General features: G+C 45.5%; 1 protein-coding gene across 1 annotated transcript in view; it reads left to right on the top strand.

Moving 5' to 3' along the window:
- LOC309549344 (alkaline phosphatase-like) overlaps window positions 1-20,862 on the top strand; it is a 123,955-nt gene that overhangs the window by 94,385 nt on the left and 8,708 nt on the right. The window contains exon 9 of the mRNA XM_082249544.1: window positions 19,447-19,638. Coding sequence (XP_082105670.1) covers window positions 19,447-19,638 — 192 coding nt within the window. The remainder of the gene's footprint in view (window positions 1-19,446; window positions 19,639-20,862) is intronic.

The raw sequence follows: 20,862 nt of genomic DNA, 5'->3' as shown, positions 1-20,862 counted from the left end.
CCTGAGGTTCAACCAGAAAAGATCACCCTTCCTGATAACAATCAGGTATCTGATAAATGTGTGGGAACAGAAAACGACCAGACTTTCTCGGATGGTCGGGGCCAGATACCTCTAGGGACGCCTGGTTCAGATTCTATCAGCGCCAGTGGTCCTAGAAATTCTAGGCTGGCCTCCTCAAGCCGGCCTGGCCGACTTGGACATGCTAGTCGTAGACGTTCCGTGGGAACTTCGTCTCAGGGAGTGTCTGTGGTCTCAAGGACCAATTTACCATCATGCTTTACAGTCGCTGGGCTTAATGGCCTGGCCATTGAGACCCAAGTACTGAAGGACAGAGGTTTGTCTACTTCAGTCATTCCTACCCTTATTAAAGCAAGGAAAGCGACTTCCAGCAAAGTCTATTATCACACATGGAAGACTTATATTGCGTGGTGCGAATCTTTAGGATTTCCTCCACGTACCTATTCGGTGACTCGAATATTGGCCTTTTTGCAACAAGGGGTTGAGCAGAAGCTAGCCTTGAGCACCATCAAGGGTCAAGTTTCAGCATTAGCAATCTTCTTTCAGAAACCTTTAGCTACCAAGTCCTTGGTGCGGAATTTCATACAGGGGGTGCGGCACCTGGCTCCTCCAGTCCGCGCGCCCTTACCGCCCTGGGATCTTAATTTGGTTTTGTCGGTTCTACAGAAACCTCCCTTTGAAAACATCAGGGAGATTCCCTTGCTTACTTTATCCCAGAAGGTGGCCTTCTTGGTGGCTATTACTTCTGCTCGCAGGGTGTCAGAACTGGCTGCATTATCATGCCAGTCCCCATACCTAGTGGTTCATAGGGATAAGGTAGTACTTCATCCTAAGCCATCTTTTCTTCCTAAGGTGGTTTCAGATTTTCATCTGAATGAAGATATTGTACTACCTTCCTTGTGTCCTCAGCCCAAGCATCATCGGGAACATGCGTTGCATTCCTTAGATGTGGTTCGGGCAATCAGGGTATACCTGAAAGCTACGGAATCATTCCGTAAGACGGATTCACTTTTTGTGATCACGGATGGCCCCAGAAAGGGTTTGCCTGCATCTGCCGCGACCATTGCTAAATGGATTAGACAAACGGTGGTACAGGCTTATTCTATTAAGGGTCAGAGTCCTCCGTTCCCTGTTAGGGCGCACTCCACTCGAGCGCTCAGTACTTCCTGGGCCTTTCGCCATCAGGCGTCAGTGGTCCAGGTATGTAAGGCGGCCACCTGGTCGTCGGTACATACCTTTACAAAATTCTATAAGATTGATGTGACGGCATCGGCGGATGCCTCATTTGGCCGCAAGGTTTTGCAGGCCGCAATTTGAGGAGACCGGTGGTCTACCTCGAGGGTTTTTTTCTGTTTAAAAAAAAAAAAAAAAAGGAAAGTTTTTCTCTTTTTTGTTGAGTCTCATCATTAAGGATGAGCATTGTAAACTTCTAGTTGGCACCGGTTGGGCCTTCTAGATTTGGATTTGATTTCCATTTTCCCACCCCTCATTTGTGATACTGCTCTGGGACTTCCCGAAGGTGGTGTATCACCGAGGACTACGTCTGTCAATGAGCGCTAGAGAAAAATGGATTTTTGTAAAATCTTACCGTAAAATCCTTTTCTCTTAGCTCATTGACAGACGTAGTCCCCGCCCCTCTGTTTTTGAGTTGGGTTGGGTTAAAATCTCTAAAGACTGCTTTTTCACATAACTGATTTGCTGAGGCAGAGAGAGAGAGGATATACCCTCTGGGACTGCCCCTAGGGTGTGGCCAGAGCTTTTTAATTTCCTGTCTAGTCCTGCTCCTGTGGAGGCAACATAACCCGAAGGTGGTGTATCACCGAGGACTACGTCTGTCAATGAGCTAAGAGAAAAGGATTTTACGGTAAGATTTTACAAAAATCCATTTTTTCACATTTTAGGGGGTATTTAATGTGCTTGGGTGTAACTTTATTTTTTTTTTTTGCAAAAAAATTATAAAAATGTTTTGCTTTAACTTTTTTTCCCCATCAAAGAGGGGACACAAAGTCCCCTATGTGATGATTTTTAGGTGACCGGTTCTCTTTAATGAGACATGCAAGGTCTAAAATACCCTGCATGTCTCCTTTGGGCTCTACTGAATGTATTGCAATGCACATTGCATTGCAATACATCCCTTTCCGACTATGCTAGCTGGGGAAACTGACAAGGTGATCCCGGAAGCGACGTCAAACACATCGCTTTCCAGGTCACAGCAAGGAAGGAAGGGGAGGAGAGTGGATGTGTGTCTGTTGTTCTCCCTCCCCTCCACTCACTGGAACCCGCCCTGTCAGTCCTGGGCCCACAGATGGGCAAGCGGACCCCGGAATACATGACAAGGGCATCGGTACCGGGGGTGTGGAAGCAATCAGGCAACAGTGCAGCTGCCTAAATGCTTCCACCTGACAGGCAGGAGTCTACCTGTCAGTTTTACACACAATCCCAGTGGTTGATGTATGATGTAAAAAACGTAAAAAAAAAAATATATATACAGACAGCACCCCTCTAGGAAGGGCACCTGTAGGCACATGCCCACAGTGAATATCAACTCCAATACAATCGGGCACCAAGAAAAATACAGTGGGTACGGAAAGTATTCAGACCCCCTTAAATTTTTCACTCTTTGTTATATTGCAGCCATTTGCTAAAATCATTTAAGTTCATTCTTCTTCCTCATGAATGTACACATAGCACCCCATACTGACAGAAAAACACAGAATTGTTGACATTGTTGCAGATTTATTAAAAAAGAAAAACTCAAATATCACATGGTCCTAAGTATTCAGACCCTTTGCTGTGACACTCATATATTTAACTCAGGTGCTTTCCATTTCTTCTGATCATCCTTGAGATGGTTCTACACCTTCATTTGAGTCCAGCTGTGTTTGATTATACTGATTGGACTTGATTAGGAAAGCCACACACCTGTCTATATAAGACCTTCCAGATCACAATGCATGTCAGAGCAAATGAGAATCATGAGGTCAAAGGAACTGCCTGAAGAGCTCAGAGACAGAATTGTGGCAAGGCATAGATCTGGCCAAGGTTACAAAAAGATTTCTGCTGCACTTAAGGTTCCTAAGAGCACAGTGGCCTCCATAATCCTCAAATGGAAGACGTTTGGGATGACCAGAACCCTTCCTAGAGCTGGCCGTCCGGCCAAACTGAGCTATCGGGGGAGAAGAGCCTTGGTGAGAGAGGTAAAGAAGAACCCAAAGATCACTGTGGCTGAGCTCCAGAGATGCAGTCAGAAGATGGGAGAAAGTTGTAGAAAGTCAACCATCACTGCAGCCCTCCACCAGTCGGGGCTTTATGGCAGAGTGGCCCGACGGAAGCCTCTCCTCAGTGTAAGACACATGAAAGCCCACATGGAGTTTGCTAAAAAAACACCTGAAGGACTCCAAGATGGTGAGAAATAAGATTCTCTGGTCTGATGAGACCAAAATAGAACTTTTTGGCCTTAATTCTAAGCGGTATGTGTGGAGAAAACCAGGCACTGCTCATCACCTGTCCAATACAGTCCCAACAGTGAAGCATGGTGGTGGCAGCATCATGCTGTGGGGGTGTTTTTCAGCTGCAGGGACAGGACAACTGGTTGCAATCGAGGGAAAGATGAATGCGGCCAAGTACAGGGATATCCTGGACAAAAACCTTCTCCAGAGTGCTCTGGACCTCAGACTGGGCCGAAGGTTTACCTTCCAACAAGACAATGACCCTAAGCACACAGCTAAAATAACGAAGGAGTGGCTTCACAACAACTCCGTGACTGTTCTTGAATGGCCCAGCCAGAGCCCTGACTTAAACCCAATTGAGCATCTCTGGAGAGACCTAAAAATGGCTGTCCACCAACGTTTACCATCCAACCTGACAGAACTGGAGAGGATCTGCAAGGAGGAATGGCAGAGGATCCCCAAATCCAGGTGTGAAAGACTTGTTGCATCTTTCCCAAAAAGACTCCTGGCTGTATTAGATCAAAAGGGGGCTTCTACTAAATACTGAGCAAAGGGTCTGAATACTTAGGACCATGTCATATTTCAGTTTTTCTTTTTTAATAAATCTGCAACAATGTCAACAATTCTGTGTTTTTCTGTCAGTATGGGGTGCTATGTGTACATTCATGAGGAAGAAGAATGAACTTAAATGATTTTAGCAAATGGCTGCAATATAACAAAGAGTGAAAAATTTAAGGGGGTCTGAATACTTTCCGTACCGACTGTATGTGTATCTTGTTACAAGGATAATTGGAGCCAACCATCCATAGCTGCAAATCCTTAGAACATCCACCCGGTAGACCAATAGTGGCCAGCACTAATAGCTTTATTAGTGGTCTATCACACTATATTGACTTCTTCCTCCATCTTATTGTTTCCAATCTCCCTGCTTTTTTCAGGGATTCCAATCATGTTTTGGGATCTCTGCAACACTACCAATGGGAAGACGGATTTCTTTTGACATCTTTAGATGTTTCCTCATTGTATACCTCTTTTCCCCAGACAGTAGGCATAAGGGCATTGCAATATTTCCTGTACAAAGACCTCTCAATAAATTCAAGGCTGGCACAATTTTTGATCGAGGGTACTCAGTTATGTTTACAACACAATTATTTTACTTGCCTTGATCAATTTTATTTCCAATATTGCACAGCTACGGGAGCAAACTTTGACCCTTGCTAGGCGAATAATGCAATGGGATATTGGGAGGAACTATACATTTGGCACCACAACCCCTTTGCCAAACACATCGTATATTATGGCAGTTACATCGATGATGTTTTGCTCATTTGGAAGGGTGATGTGGAAAATTTCCTTGCCTTTGTATCCCATTGTAATAACAACCAGTTGGGTCTTCAATTCACACATGTTGTGCATCCTGATACATTGGTTTTTCTGGACTTGGAACTAACCCATGAGGGAGGCCTTTTTATTTCTCGCAACCACTGCAAACCCACTAGTGGCTACTCGTACCTGCATTTTTCCAGCTGCCACAATCCCTCAGGGTTGAACAACATTCCAGGAGGACAGTTCCATAGGTTGCGACAGAATTTTACCAAAAAAGATGAGTATGAAAGACAGGGGCAGATTCTTAAAAAGAAATTCATTGAGAAAGGTTATCCTGATACCTTATTAACAGAGGCATTTAAAAACATGTATCCCCCAGGTCGTCCACCTCTAATAAAACAACCAAAGAAAATAAGCCTAATTCGATTAGATTTGTTACAGGCTTCAATGATCAATATAGGAAGGTTACAGGGATTATCCGTAAGCACTGGAATTTTTTACATCTAGACCCTAAGCTGGCACCAATACTACCGTCAGCTCCTCAAGTCACTTTTAGAAGGGCAAAAACTGATAGCCCGAGCAAATTGACTATATTCTATGGATATATTCCAATGTAAAAAAAAGAGGGTGCTTGACGTGCCAATTCATTTCCCATGGCAAGTCTACTTTCTCTGATAGAAGCGATAACACTCTCACTATTAAACAATTCATCACTTGTTCATTCAAATTTGTAGTGTACGTGTTGTGATGTCTCTGTACTTTATTATACCTGGGCTGCACCAAGTGCACATTGCGGAAAAGAATAGGTGAACAATGGAGACTTATTAAAAAAGGTTGTGTAAAGCACAGTGTGCCCTGCCAATTTTTGTCCCATCACAATAAGGACATTAAATGTCTGAAGGTTTGGGCAATCAAATTCATATCAGACAGAACCCTGACAAAAAATGAAAAATACTCTCAACTATGTAGAAGAGAAACATTTTGGATTTTTAACCACTTGCCTACAGTGCACTTTCACCCCCTTCCTGCCCAGACTGATTTTTAGCTTTCAGCGCTCTCACATTTTGAATGACAATTACTCATGCAACACTGTACCCATAAAAAATGTGTATCCTTTTTTCACACAAATAGAGCTTTCCTTTGATGGTATTTAATCACTACTGGGTTTTTATTTTTTGTGCTATAAATAAAAAAAGACTGAAAATATTGTGAAAAAACGCATTTTTCTTTGTTTCTGTCATAAAATTTAGCAAATGAGTCATTTTTCTTCACAAATTTTGGCAAAAATTTATACTGCTACTTATCTTTGGTAAAAATAACCCAAATAAGTATATATTATTTGGTCTTTGTGAAAGTTATAGAGTCCACAAGTTATGGTGCTAATCATTGAAAATTTATCACACTTGATCACACCTGATGTACTGAAGGCCTATCTAATTTCTTGAGACACTAAAAAGTCAGGAAAGTACCCCTTTTTGGAAAGTAGACATTCCAAGGTATTTAATAAGGGGCATGGTGAGTTTTTTGAAGTTGTAATTTTTTCCCACAACTCTTTGCAAAATGAAGATTTTTTTTTTTTTTTTACAAATTGACGTATTAACAGGTTATTTCTCTCACACAGCATATGTATACTTGCAACTACACCCCAAAACACATTCTACTACTCCTCCTGAGTATGGCGATACCACATGTGTGAGACTTTTTCACAGCCTGGCCACATACAGAGGCCTAACATCCAAGTAGCACCGTCCGGCATTCTAGGAGCATAAATTACACATATAATTTCCTGACAACCTATCGCAATTTTTGAAGGCCCTGGAGCACCAGGACAATGGAAACCCCCATATGACCCAATTTTGGAAAGCAAACAGCCCAACGTATAATTTTTGAGGCATAATGAGTCTTTTGAATATGTCATTTTTTTCCACAAGTTTTTGGAATATGTGGAAAGAAAATGAAAACGCATTTTTTTTTACACAAAGCTTTCCATTTATGCAATATTTCTAACACATAGCATGTACATTGCAAAAATTGCACCCCAACATACATTCTGCTATTCCTCCTGAGTATGGCGATACCACATGTGTAACACTTTTACACAGCCTAGCCACATACAGAGGCCTAACATCCAAGCAGCACTTTACACAAAGTTGTCCATTTATCCACTTTAACCACTTCCCGCCCGCCCTATTACAAAATGACGGCGGGAATGTGGTTGAGTTATCCTGACCGGACGTTATATGACGGCGGCAGAATAACACCGCTCTGGGCGCCCCCCGGGGGCGCACAGAGCGGCGATCGGTGATGCGAGGTGTCAGTCTGACACCCTGCACCTCCGATCTTGGTAAAGAGCCTCTGACGGAGGCTCTTTACCATGTGATCAGCCGTGTCCAATCACGGCTGGTCACATAGTAAAACAGGAACAGCCGTTGATCGGCTTTCCTTAGTTCGTGCCTGACAGGCACGAGTAAAGGAGCGCAGATCGGCGGCTCCCCTGACAGGGGGGGGGGGTCGGCACTGGTAATCAGATCATTGATTACCAGTGCAGACCCTCGGGGGGGGATGCCACTAGAACCACCAGGGATGCCCACTATGACCCCAGGGATGCCCACTATGACCCCAGGGATGCCCACTATGGCCACCAGGGATGGCAATCAGGGCTCAGGGAGCCCCCCATTGCCCTCCCCATAAGTGATGCCCACCAGTGTCCTCCCTATCAGTGCTGCCCACAAGTGCCCATCATTGCCATCCTTTAGTGTCGCCCGCCAGTGCCCATTATTGCCCACCAGTGCCGCCTATCAGTGCCCATTAGTGCCCATCAGTGCCGCCCATCAGTGCCGATCAGTGCCGCCCATCAGTGCCCATCAGTGCCCACCAGTGCTGCCTATCAGTGCCCGTCAGTGCCACCTATCAGTGCCCGTCAGTGCCGCCTATCAGTGCCCATCAATGCCGCCTATCAGTGCCCAGCAGTGCCGCCTATCAGTGCCCACCAATGCTGCATATCAGTGCCACCTATCAATGCCACATATCAGTGCCGCCTATCAGTGCCACCCCATCAGTGCCACCCCATCATTGCCTCCTCATCAGTGCCTGTCAGTGCAGTCTCATCAGTGCTCATCAGTGCAGGAAAAAACTTGTTTATTTACAAAATTGTATAACATAAACAAAAAAACTTTTTTTTTTTTCAAACTTTTCTGTCTTTTTTTATTTGTTTAGCAAAAAGTAAAAATCGCACAGGTGATCAAATACCACCAAAAGAAAGCTCTATTTGTGGGGGGAAAATGATATAAATTTGGTGTAAGTACAGTGTTGCATGACCGCGCAATTGTCATTCAAAATGCAACAGCGCAAAAAGGGGAAAATTGGCCTGGGCGGGAAGGGAGGGAAGTGCCCTGTATTAAAGTGGTTAAGACTGGGCCTATTTTTGACACTTGGTGTTTACAAGCTAAAATCATTTTTTCTCTATCGCTCATTGACAGACGTAGTCCTCGGTGATTCAACACCCTCGGGTTATGCTGCCCTCTACAGGAGTAGGACTAGACAGGAAAGAAAACGTTCTGGCCACACCCTAGGGGCAGTCCCAGAGGGTATATCCTCTCACTTCCTGCTCTAGCAAATCAGTTTTTTTCTGTCTAGTTAGGAGTAAGGACCTAGATACCTTGCTGGGATCTTCGGTCCTGGCAGGAATTTTTTCTTAGAAAAGATTTTTTAGACAGCTTTTTTTCTCCAGTGTTCCTGTGAAATCTTCAAGCAAGAAAGCTGAACTGGGCGACGGGCTGGATGTTGAGATCCAGTGGTCACCCCAGTTCAGCCTACGAGCGCGTGCAGGCCATAGCTCCGCGCTGGGTCGGCCGCGACATAGTCCCACTGGACGGGGACTGACCCTGCGAGTTAAACGTCTCGCTGAAACACCAAAGACCATGAGTCACAGCGTCCGTATTGGTCGACAGCCCTCCTACCTCGGTGGAGAGGGGTACTGTCAGGAGTTGGCGCCCGCCTGGTTCCGGTATGGTGAGTAGTATGTTCCCCCTTTCCCCCTGACGGGTCTTGTGGTGAACGCGGGCCCCTCTCTGTAATGGTAAGGATGGGTTCCCCTCTATCCTACAACATGTCACAGATCCCCCTAATTGAGTGTGATTTTTGTGTACAAGAAGCCAGGAGGCTTGGTTTGGGAGCTGACAATCTAATTGTAAAAATGTGAAAATGATTGTAGTCAGTGGCAGTACTAGAACTTTACTGTGATAGTATAAAGTATCCTACCTGTCAGTAGCCACAGGGCGATGTCTATACATGTATACTGCATTCCAGATCATTTCTCTAGCTAAGCAGATGCCTCCCAACGGCCACGGACCGCATACGGCCCGCCAGGGTCCGGTACCGCCGACCATGCTGACCACCATGAGGGTGAAGGGTTGTGAGGCCGAGATCCTTCTGCAGACATGCCGCTATTCTGTGCAGGCCGCCGCCATTGTCTGGTAGATCGCACGAGGCCGCCATTTTGGTGTAGCCTCGTGTCTCCAGCATGGGGGCGGCCATGTTTGAGGTGACTCAAACACCTCATGGAGCCAGGGGGAGGCGCCGGCAGGCGTGTTAAGGGGCGGAGCCGCCTCCTTTACCCAGGAAATAGGGCCAAAGACTTCCTGTCTGTAACAAGACAAGCACTGAGCAAGCTGATGAAAACTTCTGTGCATCAGGGATGAGCCTTGGGGTCTCTCTCTCTCTCTGTGGGGTCCAAAAAGGCAGGTAACACTGAGGGGCGCTGTTGCGACTGGGGGACACAAAAAAAAAAAAAAAGTTTTTTACTTTGTCATTTTTTGTCGCTGGCAAGTGTCTTGTATAATCATTGACCCTGCCGCATAGGTATCCCCACCTGATCCCCTCAAGGTGGCCGCAGGACCCTCCAGTACCCCACTTGTTTTTAATGCATTATCAGCAGTTTTGGAGTCTTTGGTATCCCGGGTGGAGGTGGCCTGTCAGGGACGGGAGTCAAGTAGCGACCCCCGCCTACCCCTATTGTTTATCAGATACTTCAGATACGGATTCGGAGCTGGTCAATGCAGTTGCAGGTCCCTCTTAGGGAGCTGTTGTCTCAGGTAATATCTCCTCAGCAGTGAGGAGCACGTTTCTGCCTCCGCCATAGCACAAGAGTGGTGGATGCACTAGTTGTGTCCGTCCGGGAAACCTTTAGTCTTGAGGTTACACCGGCAGAGGTAGCTGAGACTGAGATTCCTTTTTGGTACTTGTTAGCCTACCAAAAGGGCGAAGGATTTTCCTTTACCCAAATGGGGTAGTTTTGAAACGAACCCCTGTTATTTCCAAACGCATGGCTAGGTGCTATCCGTTTGAGGAATTCCTCTTTATAGGATAGACGGTACCACCTGCTGTCTTGCCACAGACTGTTAGGATAAAAAGACCTCGTAACTAACGAGGACCTTCCTTTTCTGCTCATAAAGAGTTGTTCGTTCCGCGAGGGCGGGCGATAAGGCGAAACCCTCCAAAGCCCCTTTAGAGGGGTTTCAAAGGGCGCTGGTCGGCTAAACAAAGAGTCCGTCTCAGCCAAGCCTGAAGAATATAGCCTGATGCGCCCCTACCCATCTCTGGGGTGGGGGGGGATGTCTTCACCTGTTTCTGGAGGACACAGGATCGAGTTTCAATCACTTCCACCGGTGCGATTCTTCCCTTCTAACATTGAACGGTTTCAGGGGTTCTATTCGAACCTATTCACAATGCCCAGGAAAGAGGGCAAGGTGCGTCCAAATCTGGACTTGGGAAGAAATAGAGTCCATCCGTACAGTGGTGGCCTCCCTGCATCAGGGGGATTTCCTGGCGTCCATAGACATATAGGATGCCTATCTTTATATCCCCATCATCGCAGGACATCAGCGTTTTTTCGCTTTCCCAAAGATCATCCCTGGTTCCCACCAGGAGACTGAACTATCTGGGCCTAAGGTTGGATACATCCTGGGCAAGAGAGTTTCTCCTTGCTGGGAAACTCCAGAAGGTTCAGTCAACGATTCGGATGTTGCTGTCGTCAATTGGCTGGGACTGATGGTGGCCTTCTTAGAGGCAGTACCGTATACCCAGTCTCATACCCGAATTCTCCTGAAGGAGATTCTTTTTTAATGGAATCAGAATTCCGATTCCCTGGACAATCGGATCCGGTTGAGCGAGCGGACCAGGAAGTCTCCGATGCTCAACCAGGGGAAGTCATTTCTTCCGATAGTATCCAGATTACCAATAAGGGTATCGGAACTGAGAGCGATCAGATTTTGTCTGATTTACTGGATCGAGCAGCTCTAGAGCAGCCCGATTCGGATCCAATCGCATATGGCCTCTTCATCCAGAGGTTTTTCTCTAGCTGTCCCTTCATTGGGACATCCCGGATGTGGATCTGTTGGCACCTTGGCTTAACAGGAAGGTGCGGAGGTTTGTAGCTCGCGCCGCGATCCTCTAGCGGACGCAGCAGAAACGCTGATCGCCCCGTGGGGGCAGTATCAGCTACGGCATGCCTTCCATCCTCTCAAGTTGCTGCGGGAACTTCTTCGCAGGATAGAGGTGGAGGGAATTCCAGTTATTCTGGAAATTCCGGACTGACCTCGTCGAGCCTGGTACGCCGACTTGGTGAGGCTAGACGCGGACGCTCCTTGGAGACTTCCTCTCAGGGAGGATTTGCGGTCTCAGGGACCGATCTTCTATCTTGCTTTACAGTCGCTGGCTTAATGGCCTGGCCATTGAGACCCAGGTACTGAAGGACAAGGGAGTGTCAGCTTCAGTTATTCCTACCTCCAGTTAAAGCAAGGAAAGCGACTTCCAGCACATGGAAGTCTTATATTGCATGGTGTGAATCTATTGGATTTCCCCCACATACCTATTCGGTGACCCGAATTTTGGTCTGTCTGCAACAAGGGGTTGAGCAGAAACTATCCTTGAGCACGATCAAGGGTCAGGTTTTCGGCGTTAGCAATCTTCTTTCAAGAAACCTTTTGGCTAATCATTCCTTGATGCGGAATTTCATCCAGGGGGTGCGACATCTGGCTCCGCCAGTGCGCGCACCCTTACCGCCTGGGATCTTAATTTAGTGTGGTCGGTTCTTCAGAAACTTCTCTTTGAAGATATTAGGGAGATTTCCTTGCTTACATTATCCCAGAAGGTGGCCTTCTTGGTGGCCATTACTTCTGTACCCAGGGTGTCAGAACTGCCCGCATTATCCTGTCGTTCCCCAGATCTGGTGGTTCATAGGGATAAGGTGGTTCTTCTTCCGAATCCATCCTTCCTTCCAAAAGTGGTTTTCGTAAGACGGACTCACTTTTTGTGATCACGGATAGCCCTTGAAGGGGGTTGCCTGTGTCTGCCGTGACCATATCTACATGGATCAGTCAGACGGTGGTACAGGCTTATTCTATTAAGGGTCGGAATCCTCCGTTCCCTGTTAGGGTGCACTTCACTCGAGCGCTCAGTACTTCCTGGGCCTATCGCCATCAGGCGTCAGTGGTCCAGGTATGTAAGGCGGCCACCTGGTCGTCGGTACATACCGTTACAAAATTTTATAACATTGATGTGATGGCATCGGCGAATGCCTCATTTGGCCGCAAGGTTTTGCAGGCCGCAATTTGAGGAGACCGGTGGTCTACCTCGGGGGTTTTTTTCTGTTGAAAAATTTCTGTTGAGTCTCATCATTGAGGATGAGCATTGTAAACTTCTAGTTGGCACCGGTTGGGCCTTCTAGATTGGATTTGATTTCCATTTTCCCACCCCTCATTTGTGGTACTGCTTTGGGACGTCCCGAGGGTGTTGAATCACTGAGGACTACGTCTGTCAATGAGCGATAGAGAAAAATTGATTTTTGTAAAATCTTACCGTAAAATCCTTTTCTCTTAGCTCATTGACAGACGTAGTACCCGCCCCTCTGTTTTTGAGTTGGGTTAGGTTAAATTCTCTAAACACTGCTTTGTGACATAACTGATTTGCTAGAGCAGGAAGTGAGAGGATATACCCTCTGGGACTGCCCCTAGGGTGTGGCCAGAACTTTTTCTTTCCTGTCTAGTCCTACTCCTGTAGAGGGCAGCATAACCCGAGGGTGTTGATTCACCGAGGACTACGTCTGTCAATGAGCTAAGAGAAAAGGATTTTACGGTAAGATTTTACAAAAATCCATCTTTTTTTGCTAGAAAACTACTTAGAACCCCCAAACATTATATATTTTTTTTTAGCAGAGACCCTAGAGAATAAAATGGAGATCGTTGCAATATTTTTTATCACACCATATTTGCGCAGCAGTCTTCCAAATGCAATTTTTTTGAAAAAAATTCACTTTTTTTTTAACTAAAAAATAAGAAAACAGTAAATTTAGCCCAATTTTTTTCCATAATGTGAAAGATAATGTTACGCCGAGTAATTAGATACCCAACATGTCATGCTTCAAAATTGCGCATGCTCACAGAATGGCGCCAAACATTGGTACTTAAAAATCCCCATAGGCAACATTTTAAAAATGTCTGCAGGTTACCAGCTTAGAGTTACAGAGGAGGTCTAGGGCTCAAATTATTGCTCTCGCTCTAACGATTGCGGAGATACCTCACATGTATGGTTTGAACACCGTTTACATATGTGGGCAGGACTTGTGTATGCGTTTGCTTCTGCGCGCGAGCTAACGGGGACAGGGCGCTTTAATTTTTTTTTTTCCTATTTATTTTATTTATTATTTTTTTATTTTTACACAGTTTAAAAAAAAAAATGTTTTGATCATTTTTATTCCTATTACAAGGAATGTAAACATCCCTTGTAATAGAAATAGGCATGACAGGTCCTCTTTATTGTGAGATCTGGGGTCAAAAAGACCTCACACCTCACAACTACACTAAAAAAGAAAAAAAAAAATTGTTGAAAAAGGAAAAAAAAAAAGCGGCCCTTTAAACCGGTTGCTAGGCAACGACTTCTGACGTAGCTCCGGTCCTCCAAGACCATAGAGTCGAGTCAGGGCCATCTTGCCCTCACTCAACTTCCTGTCTCTGAGGATCCGGGACCGGATAGTTTTCCCCGCTGCCGGCGGGTCCGGTAAGCTGGGAAAACGTCTGGGACGCGGCGGGAGGGGGGGCACCTCTTCCCCTGCACCGTAAGGGTAATTCCACGGCGAATCTGCCACTGGGACCACCCTTATCTGAAAGCCGACCGCCCGCTGTTTAAAAAAATACCGGGGTTATGGCAGCTATCTGCTGCCATAACCCCAGTATTTAGCTTTTAATGGCCGACGTATATAGTCGTTAGGCGGTCGGTAAGTGGTTGCATGTATATTGCAAACAGGTGACGATGACTGATGGGGTGACAGGTGACGATGACTGATGGGGTGACAGGTGACGATGACTGATGGGGTGACAGTTGACGATGACTGATGGGGTGACAGGTGAGAATGACTGATAGGGTGACTGGTGACAATGACTGAAGGGGTGACAGGTGACGATGACTGATGTTGTGACAGGTGACGATGATTGATGGGGTGACAGATGACGATGATTGATGAGGTGACAAGTGACGATGATTGATGGGGTGACAGATGACAATCACTGACGGGGTGACAAGTGACGATGATTGATGGGGTGACAGATGACAATCACTGACGGGGTGACAAGTGACGATGATTGATGGGGTGACAAGTGACGATCACTGATGGGGTGACAAGTGACGATGATTGATAGGGTGACAGATGACGATGACTGATGGGGTGACGGTGATTGATGGGGTGACGGGCGATGGTCACCGATGGGTGACGGGCGATGGTGCACGGCGGTACTGATAGCAGTCTATGGTGACAGGTGCACTTTAGGCTATGTTCACATGTGAGCGTAGCGATCGCGGGCAGAATCACTGCGATTCTGCCCGCGATCTGGAAATCATTGCAAATCGCGGGACGCCTGTGCGTTGCCCGTGATTTGCAATAGCACCCCAAACGCTGTGCGATGTTGCAGCGATTTCCGCCTGCCGAATCGCGGTAACATCGCGCAAACAACGCATGACGCCCCAAAGGAACTCTTGTACCTTTTTTGGGCGTCATGCGTTGTTTGCGCGATGTTACCGCGATTCGGCAGGTGGAAATCGCTGCAACATTGCACAGCGTTTGGGGTGCTATTGTGTTGCCCGTGATTTGCAATGATTTCCGGATCGTGGGCAGAATCGCGGTGATTCTGCCCGCGATCGCTACGCTCACATGTGAACGTAGCCTTATGGGTGTCAATTTCTGGGCACTGATGAGGTGACTGTTGGGTGACAGGTGCAATTGGGGGGGGGGGGGCTGAGGACTGTGTGGGGACCTTTATTGCTGTGATTTTACATTTGACAGGTGTACAGAGCAGTTACTCACTGTTTCTGGCTCTGCTCTCCTCACACTGGAAACTGTGTGAGGGGAGAAGAGCTAGTAACAGTGAAATTACTGCTCTGTGTTTACATTTTGTGATCGGCTGTGAATGGATTCACAGCCGATCACATAGTAAACAGTCACTGTCAGTGACTGTTTACTACTGCCGGTGACTAGCTGTGTTCCTAGGGAACACAGAGCCACCGACATGACCGCGCTGCGCGCTCCCGATCGCGCATGCGCGGTCTTCTTCCGGGCTTTCCCATTGTGATCGGCTGTGTCATTGGAACACAGCCGATCACGTGGGAAACAGCCATGCCCATTGGCTGTTTCCCCCCCTGCCGGTGACCGGCTGTGTCCCGGGGACACGCCGACACCGGCAGTGCAGGGCGGCGCGCACACGATCGCGTGCCTGCCCTGCATGAATGGGATCACATCATATGACGTCCGCCCAGAACAATGGCCGCACCGTCCCGCCGTCATTTGACGGCGGGCGGGCGGCAAGTGGTTAAGCTTAATACATTATTGTCAAATGGCTTGAATGAAGAGCTAGAGACACATAGCTTAGTAAAATAATCTATATGGTTTTAGGAGATTTATTTGTCTATGACACCCTATATGGTTGTAACTTGTCTAACAGCTTCCATGAATTGATCTTGGCTACCACCCCAACACATACCCCCCCCCCTCCCATTTTTTGTTTTTTTATTTAAATACTTGTCACAGTTTTTATTGTACTAAAATATACTGTGTTTAAAATAGTTTTTCCCCTTGAGTGCTTAGGAGTACAAAGGTTTTACAAAATGGATGGAGATGTTAAAAGGCAACCCTAAGGCATTATGTTGTATAATAAGCCCCCCCCCCCCTCCCCTTCCCCCCTTCTCTCTTGTGACCGCCCAACAGGCAGACATGAGGGTTCCCTTTCCTCCACCTAACACAGCCCTGGCTGGGCCACTGCGCTTCCCTTGACATCATCCCCTGGTGCCAGGTTGATTAGCTCTTCCAGCACTTGGTCTTTTCCGTGTCCAGCAGGTCCGGCATGAGACTGAGACATCACCTCAGCTGGCTTCCAGCGGCCATGCTTCGGATTTCATACCAATCATAATCCTGGGTTTAAATTTTTTCGGATTGAGCCACTATGTGCAGCAACATGTCCTTTAGAGATAACTTTTCTATGTTGACATGCCCACAGTGCCTTGTGGGAAATCTGACCCTGCTGTCAGTGCAGGTATCAAGCAGGAAGTGAATAAAAACGTATTTTTTGCCTGGTTATATGATAGGTTACATGCTAGAGTTGACAGGAAGTGGGGCAGCTATCCTTCACTCCTTGGTAGGTGCCTTTTCTGGCAGGAATTGGCTGCACAGGCCATATGTTTAGCACAGGGTATAACTAAGCTACAGTGCCTTGAAAAAGTATTCATACCCCTTGACATTTTCCACATTTTGTCATGTTACAACCAAAAATGTAAATGTATTTTATTGGGATTTTATGCAATAGACCAACACAAAGTGGCACATAATTGTGAAGTGGAAGGAAAATGATAAATGGTTTTCAACATTTTTTACAAATAAATATCTGATAAGTGTAATGTGCATTAGTATTCAGCCCCCTGAGTCAATACTTTGTAGAACCACCCTTCACTGCAATTACAGCTGCAAGTCTTTTTGGGGATGTCTCCACCAGCTTTGCACTTCTAGAGAGTGACATTTTTGCCCATTCTTCTTTGCAAAATAGCTCAAGCTCTGTCAGATTTGATGGGGAGCGTCTGTGAACAGCAATTTTAAGTTTTGCCACAGATTCTCATTTGGATTTAGGGCTTGACTTTGACTGGGCCATTCTAACACATGAATATGCTTTGATTTAAACCATTCCATTGTAGCTCTGGCTGTATGTTTAGGGTCACTGTCCTGCTGGAAGGTGAACCTCCTTTGTAGTCTTAAGTCTTTTGCAGACTCTAACAGGTTTTGTTCTAAGATTGCCCTGTGTTTTGCTCCATCCATCTTCCCATCAACTCTGACCAGCTTCCCTGTCCCTGCTCAAGAAAAGTATCCCCATAACACGAAGCTGCCCCCACCATGTTTCCAGTGGGGATGGTGTGTTCAGGGTGTTGTGCAGTGTTCGTTTTCTGCCACACATAGCGTTTTGCTTTTAGGCCAAAATGTACAATTTTGGTCTAATCTGAGCAGATCATCTTCTTCCACATGTTTGCTTCCCTATGACTTTTTGCAAACTGCAAACGGGTTTTCTTATGGCTTTCTTTTAACAATGGCTTTCTTCTTGCCACTCTTCCATAAAGGCCCGATTTGTGGAGTGCACTACTAATACTTGTCCTGTGGACAGATTCTCCCACCTGAGCTGTGGATCTCTGCAGCTCCTCCAGAGTTACCATGGGCCTCTTGGCTACTTCTCTGATTAATGCTCTCCTTGCCCGGCCTGTCAGTTTAGGCGGATGGCCATGTCTTTGCAGTTGTGCCATACTCTTTCCATTTTCGGATGATGGATTCAACAGTGCTCCATGAGATGTTCAAAGCTTGGGATATTTTTTTATATTCTAACCCTGCTTTAACCACTTTACCACTAGAGCATTTTGCTGTCTTACATCTGGGCCACTTTTTGCGATTCGGGCTGTGCGACAATTGCGCGGTCATGCGACGCCGTACCCAAACTAAATTTATGTCCTTTTTTTCCCACAAACAGAGCTTTCTTTTGGTGGTGTTTGATCACCTGTGCGATTTTTACTTTTTGCGCTATAAACAAAAAAAGAGCGTTTATTTTGAAAAAATAACAATATTTTTAACATTTTTTTATATGAAATTCCCCCCAAAAAAGATGTAAAAAACTATTTTTTTTTAAATTTTTGGCCAATTTGTTTTCTGCTACCTATGTTTGGTAAAAAAAAATCGCAATAAGCGTATTTTGATTGGTTTGCGCAAAAGTTATTGCGTTTACTATCTAAGGGAAAGATTTTTGTCATTTTTGGTGGTTTTTTTTTTAACGAGTAATGGCGGCGATCTGCAATTTTTTTTGCGGGACTGCGACATTGCGGCGGACAGATCGGACCCTTGACTGACATTTTTGACACTTTTGGGGGTACCAGTGACATTACTGCAGTAATCAGTGCTATAAATATGCACTGTTACTGTAAAAATGACACTGGCAGGGAAGGGGTTAATTTTATTGGAGAGGGAGGGGTTAATGTATGCCTGGTGCTTACTAACGTGTGGGGGGGGGGGGAGGTGACTGAGTGAGCCAGGGACAGATCGGAGTGTTCAGCTATGCTGAACACTCCGATCTGTCACTCCCTGTCACTTAGGAGATCCGCCCGCTCTGTTTACACAGGCGGGCAGATCTCCAAACTGGATTCCCCGACGATCGGGGCAGAGCAGCGGCGATCGCCGCCACTCCTCCCCTGGCCCGACTCCCGCTGTGAATGAAAACAGCGGGAGCGCGCCTCCGGCGGCGCGCGAGCGCCGCCTACAGGGGGAGGAGTCTGGCGACGTAGGTCTACGTCGTCAGACCTACAAGAGCCACTTTGCCGCAGTAGTACTACGGTACTCAGCGGTAAAGTGGTTAAACTTCACAACATTATCCCTGACCTGTCTGGTGTGTTCTTTGGCCTTCATGATGCTGTTTGTTCACTAAGGTTCTCTAATAAACCTCTGAGGGCTTTGCAGGACAGCTGTATTTGTACTGACATTAAATTACACACAGGTGGACTCTATTTACTAATTAGGTGACTTTTGAAGGCAATTGGTTCCACTAGATTTTAGTTAGGGAGTATCAGAGCAAAGGGGGATGAATACAAATGCATGCCACACTTTTCAGATATTTATTATAAAGAAAATGTGAAAACAATTTATCATTTTCCTTCCACTTCACAATTATGTACCACTTTGTGTCAGTCTCTCACATAAAATTCCAATAAAAAACATTTACATTTTTGGTTGTAACATGACAAAATGTGGAAAGTTTCAAGGGGTATGAATACTTTTTCAAGGCACTGTATTTACACATTACACTACATGGCTATAATGCATACATTGCATCAATCTAAATATTACTAAATATATATTTTCTGAAAGTTCTTCCTGAAAATGGTTGTGATTTGCAGACCTGGAAAAAAGCAATAATAACTGATAGCAGTTAGGTAAAGTACTAAAAAGCCAGCTTTCTAATTGTGACACATTCATTGTTGATCTGAAGTGATTGTGACAAAGTTTGAGTGAGATTTAGTTAAAATGTAGACTTTATGAATTGTTCTATTAAATAATTTAACAAAAAGGTAACATTAATTATTGGTTTACGTGGCAGAATTGACCATGGTCACCATGATACGAATGCCAAGAATTCATTGACTGAGGCTGTTGAATTTGACAAAGCCATCCGCAGGGCTGGACAGATGACATCTGAAACTGACACACTAACTGTTGTAACTGCTGACCACTCCCACGTTTTCACCTTTGGCGGATACTCAGATCGTGGCAACAGTATTTTGGGTATGAATTTTAAAATTTTAAGCATTTTTACAGAAATCAGACATTCAGGATTTGGCATTACTATACAAGGAACATGCAATAATGTGCTCAAAAGATCCACTCATTTGAATTTTGACCAATCGTGGGAATGTTAAAGAAAAATACCAACCGCCCCTATTTATGACTAGCTTTTAGAGTAAGATGTGCATGGAAGGGCTTTGCACAAAGAAAACTAAACCAAATGTATTTCCCCAGGACACTTACCAGCTAGTCAGCAAAAAAAAAAAAAAACTATATTCAGCAATTTTCCATTTTTCCAACAAAGCTTTTAGTCACATAATATTTGCCTACTCCCAGCTAATTGTGTAAACCCCACTGGGGTTCTCGCAGGTAATCATGGGCAGGATGCATTCCTGTGAATGTACCCCAAGAAAGCCTCCATATTGCACCATGTATTGCAATGGATACATTATTTGTAGAACATGAAGTCAATCAAAAAACTGAAAAGTTTTTGAGCAGGGCCGTAGATAAGGTCATTCTCTGACCATCTCCTGTAGTATATCTGCAGTCTCTGACCATCTCCTGTAGTATGTCTGCAGTCTCTCATCATCTCCTGTAGTATGTCTGCAGTCTCTGATCATCTCCTGTAGTGTGTCTTCATTCTCTGATTATCTCTTGTAGTATGTCTTCATTCTCTGACCATGTCCTGTAGTATGTCTACAGTCTTTTTCAGTCAAGGCACTCTTTAAAAATATGGACAGTCTTGAGGCACTCCATTCTAAAATGTAAAAACGATTCTAATTGTTTTACATAATGCAGCAACATCCACATGTAGGACATCTAACATTGGAGGTATTTTATTCTTCCAAAGCAAATACACTTTTGCAAACTGGTACTGGCTATTATTCCAGTGTTTCTCTTCTCCCTCAGTTCTTTTCCATCACTCAGCTAATGTGACCCCAATGCTGATGGAGAGGGGCAGGGGAGAGCCAAACAAGGATGCTATGCAGGCAACTGACATCCTCATCAACTGATGATGCCATTGGTCATTAGTACGCCGACTGCTAGAAGGTTGTAAGTTTGCACAGCGAAAACCTGTGGCTTTGTGTAACTAAAAGGAAAGCTTTATCCATACACCGGCTTCCCCCCCCCCCCTTTCACCACTTGGTACCTGATGCTGAACCCCCCCAGGACAAAAAATTATCTACGGTCCTGTTTTTGAGTGACTGGTTATTAAACCACAGC

This window comes from Pelophylax lessonae (genome assembly GCF_965119305.1).
Source record: "Pelophylax lessonae genome assembly, chromosome: 3".
NCBI classification, from domain to species: Eukaryota; Metazoa; Chordata; class Amphibia; order Anura; family Ranidae; genus Pelophylax; species Pelophylax lessonae.
This window is presented reverse-complemented; position numbering and strand designations above follow the sequence as displayed.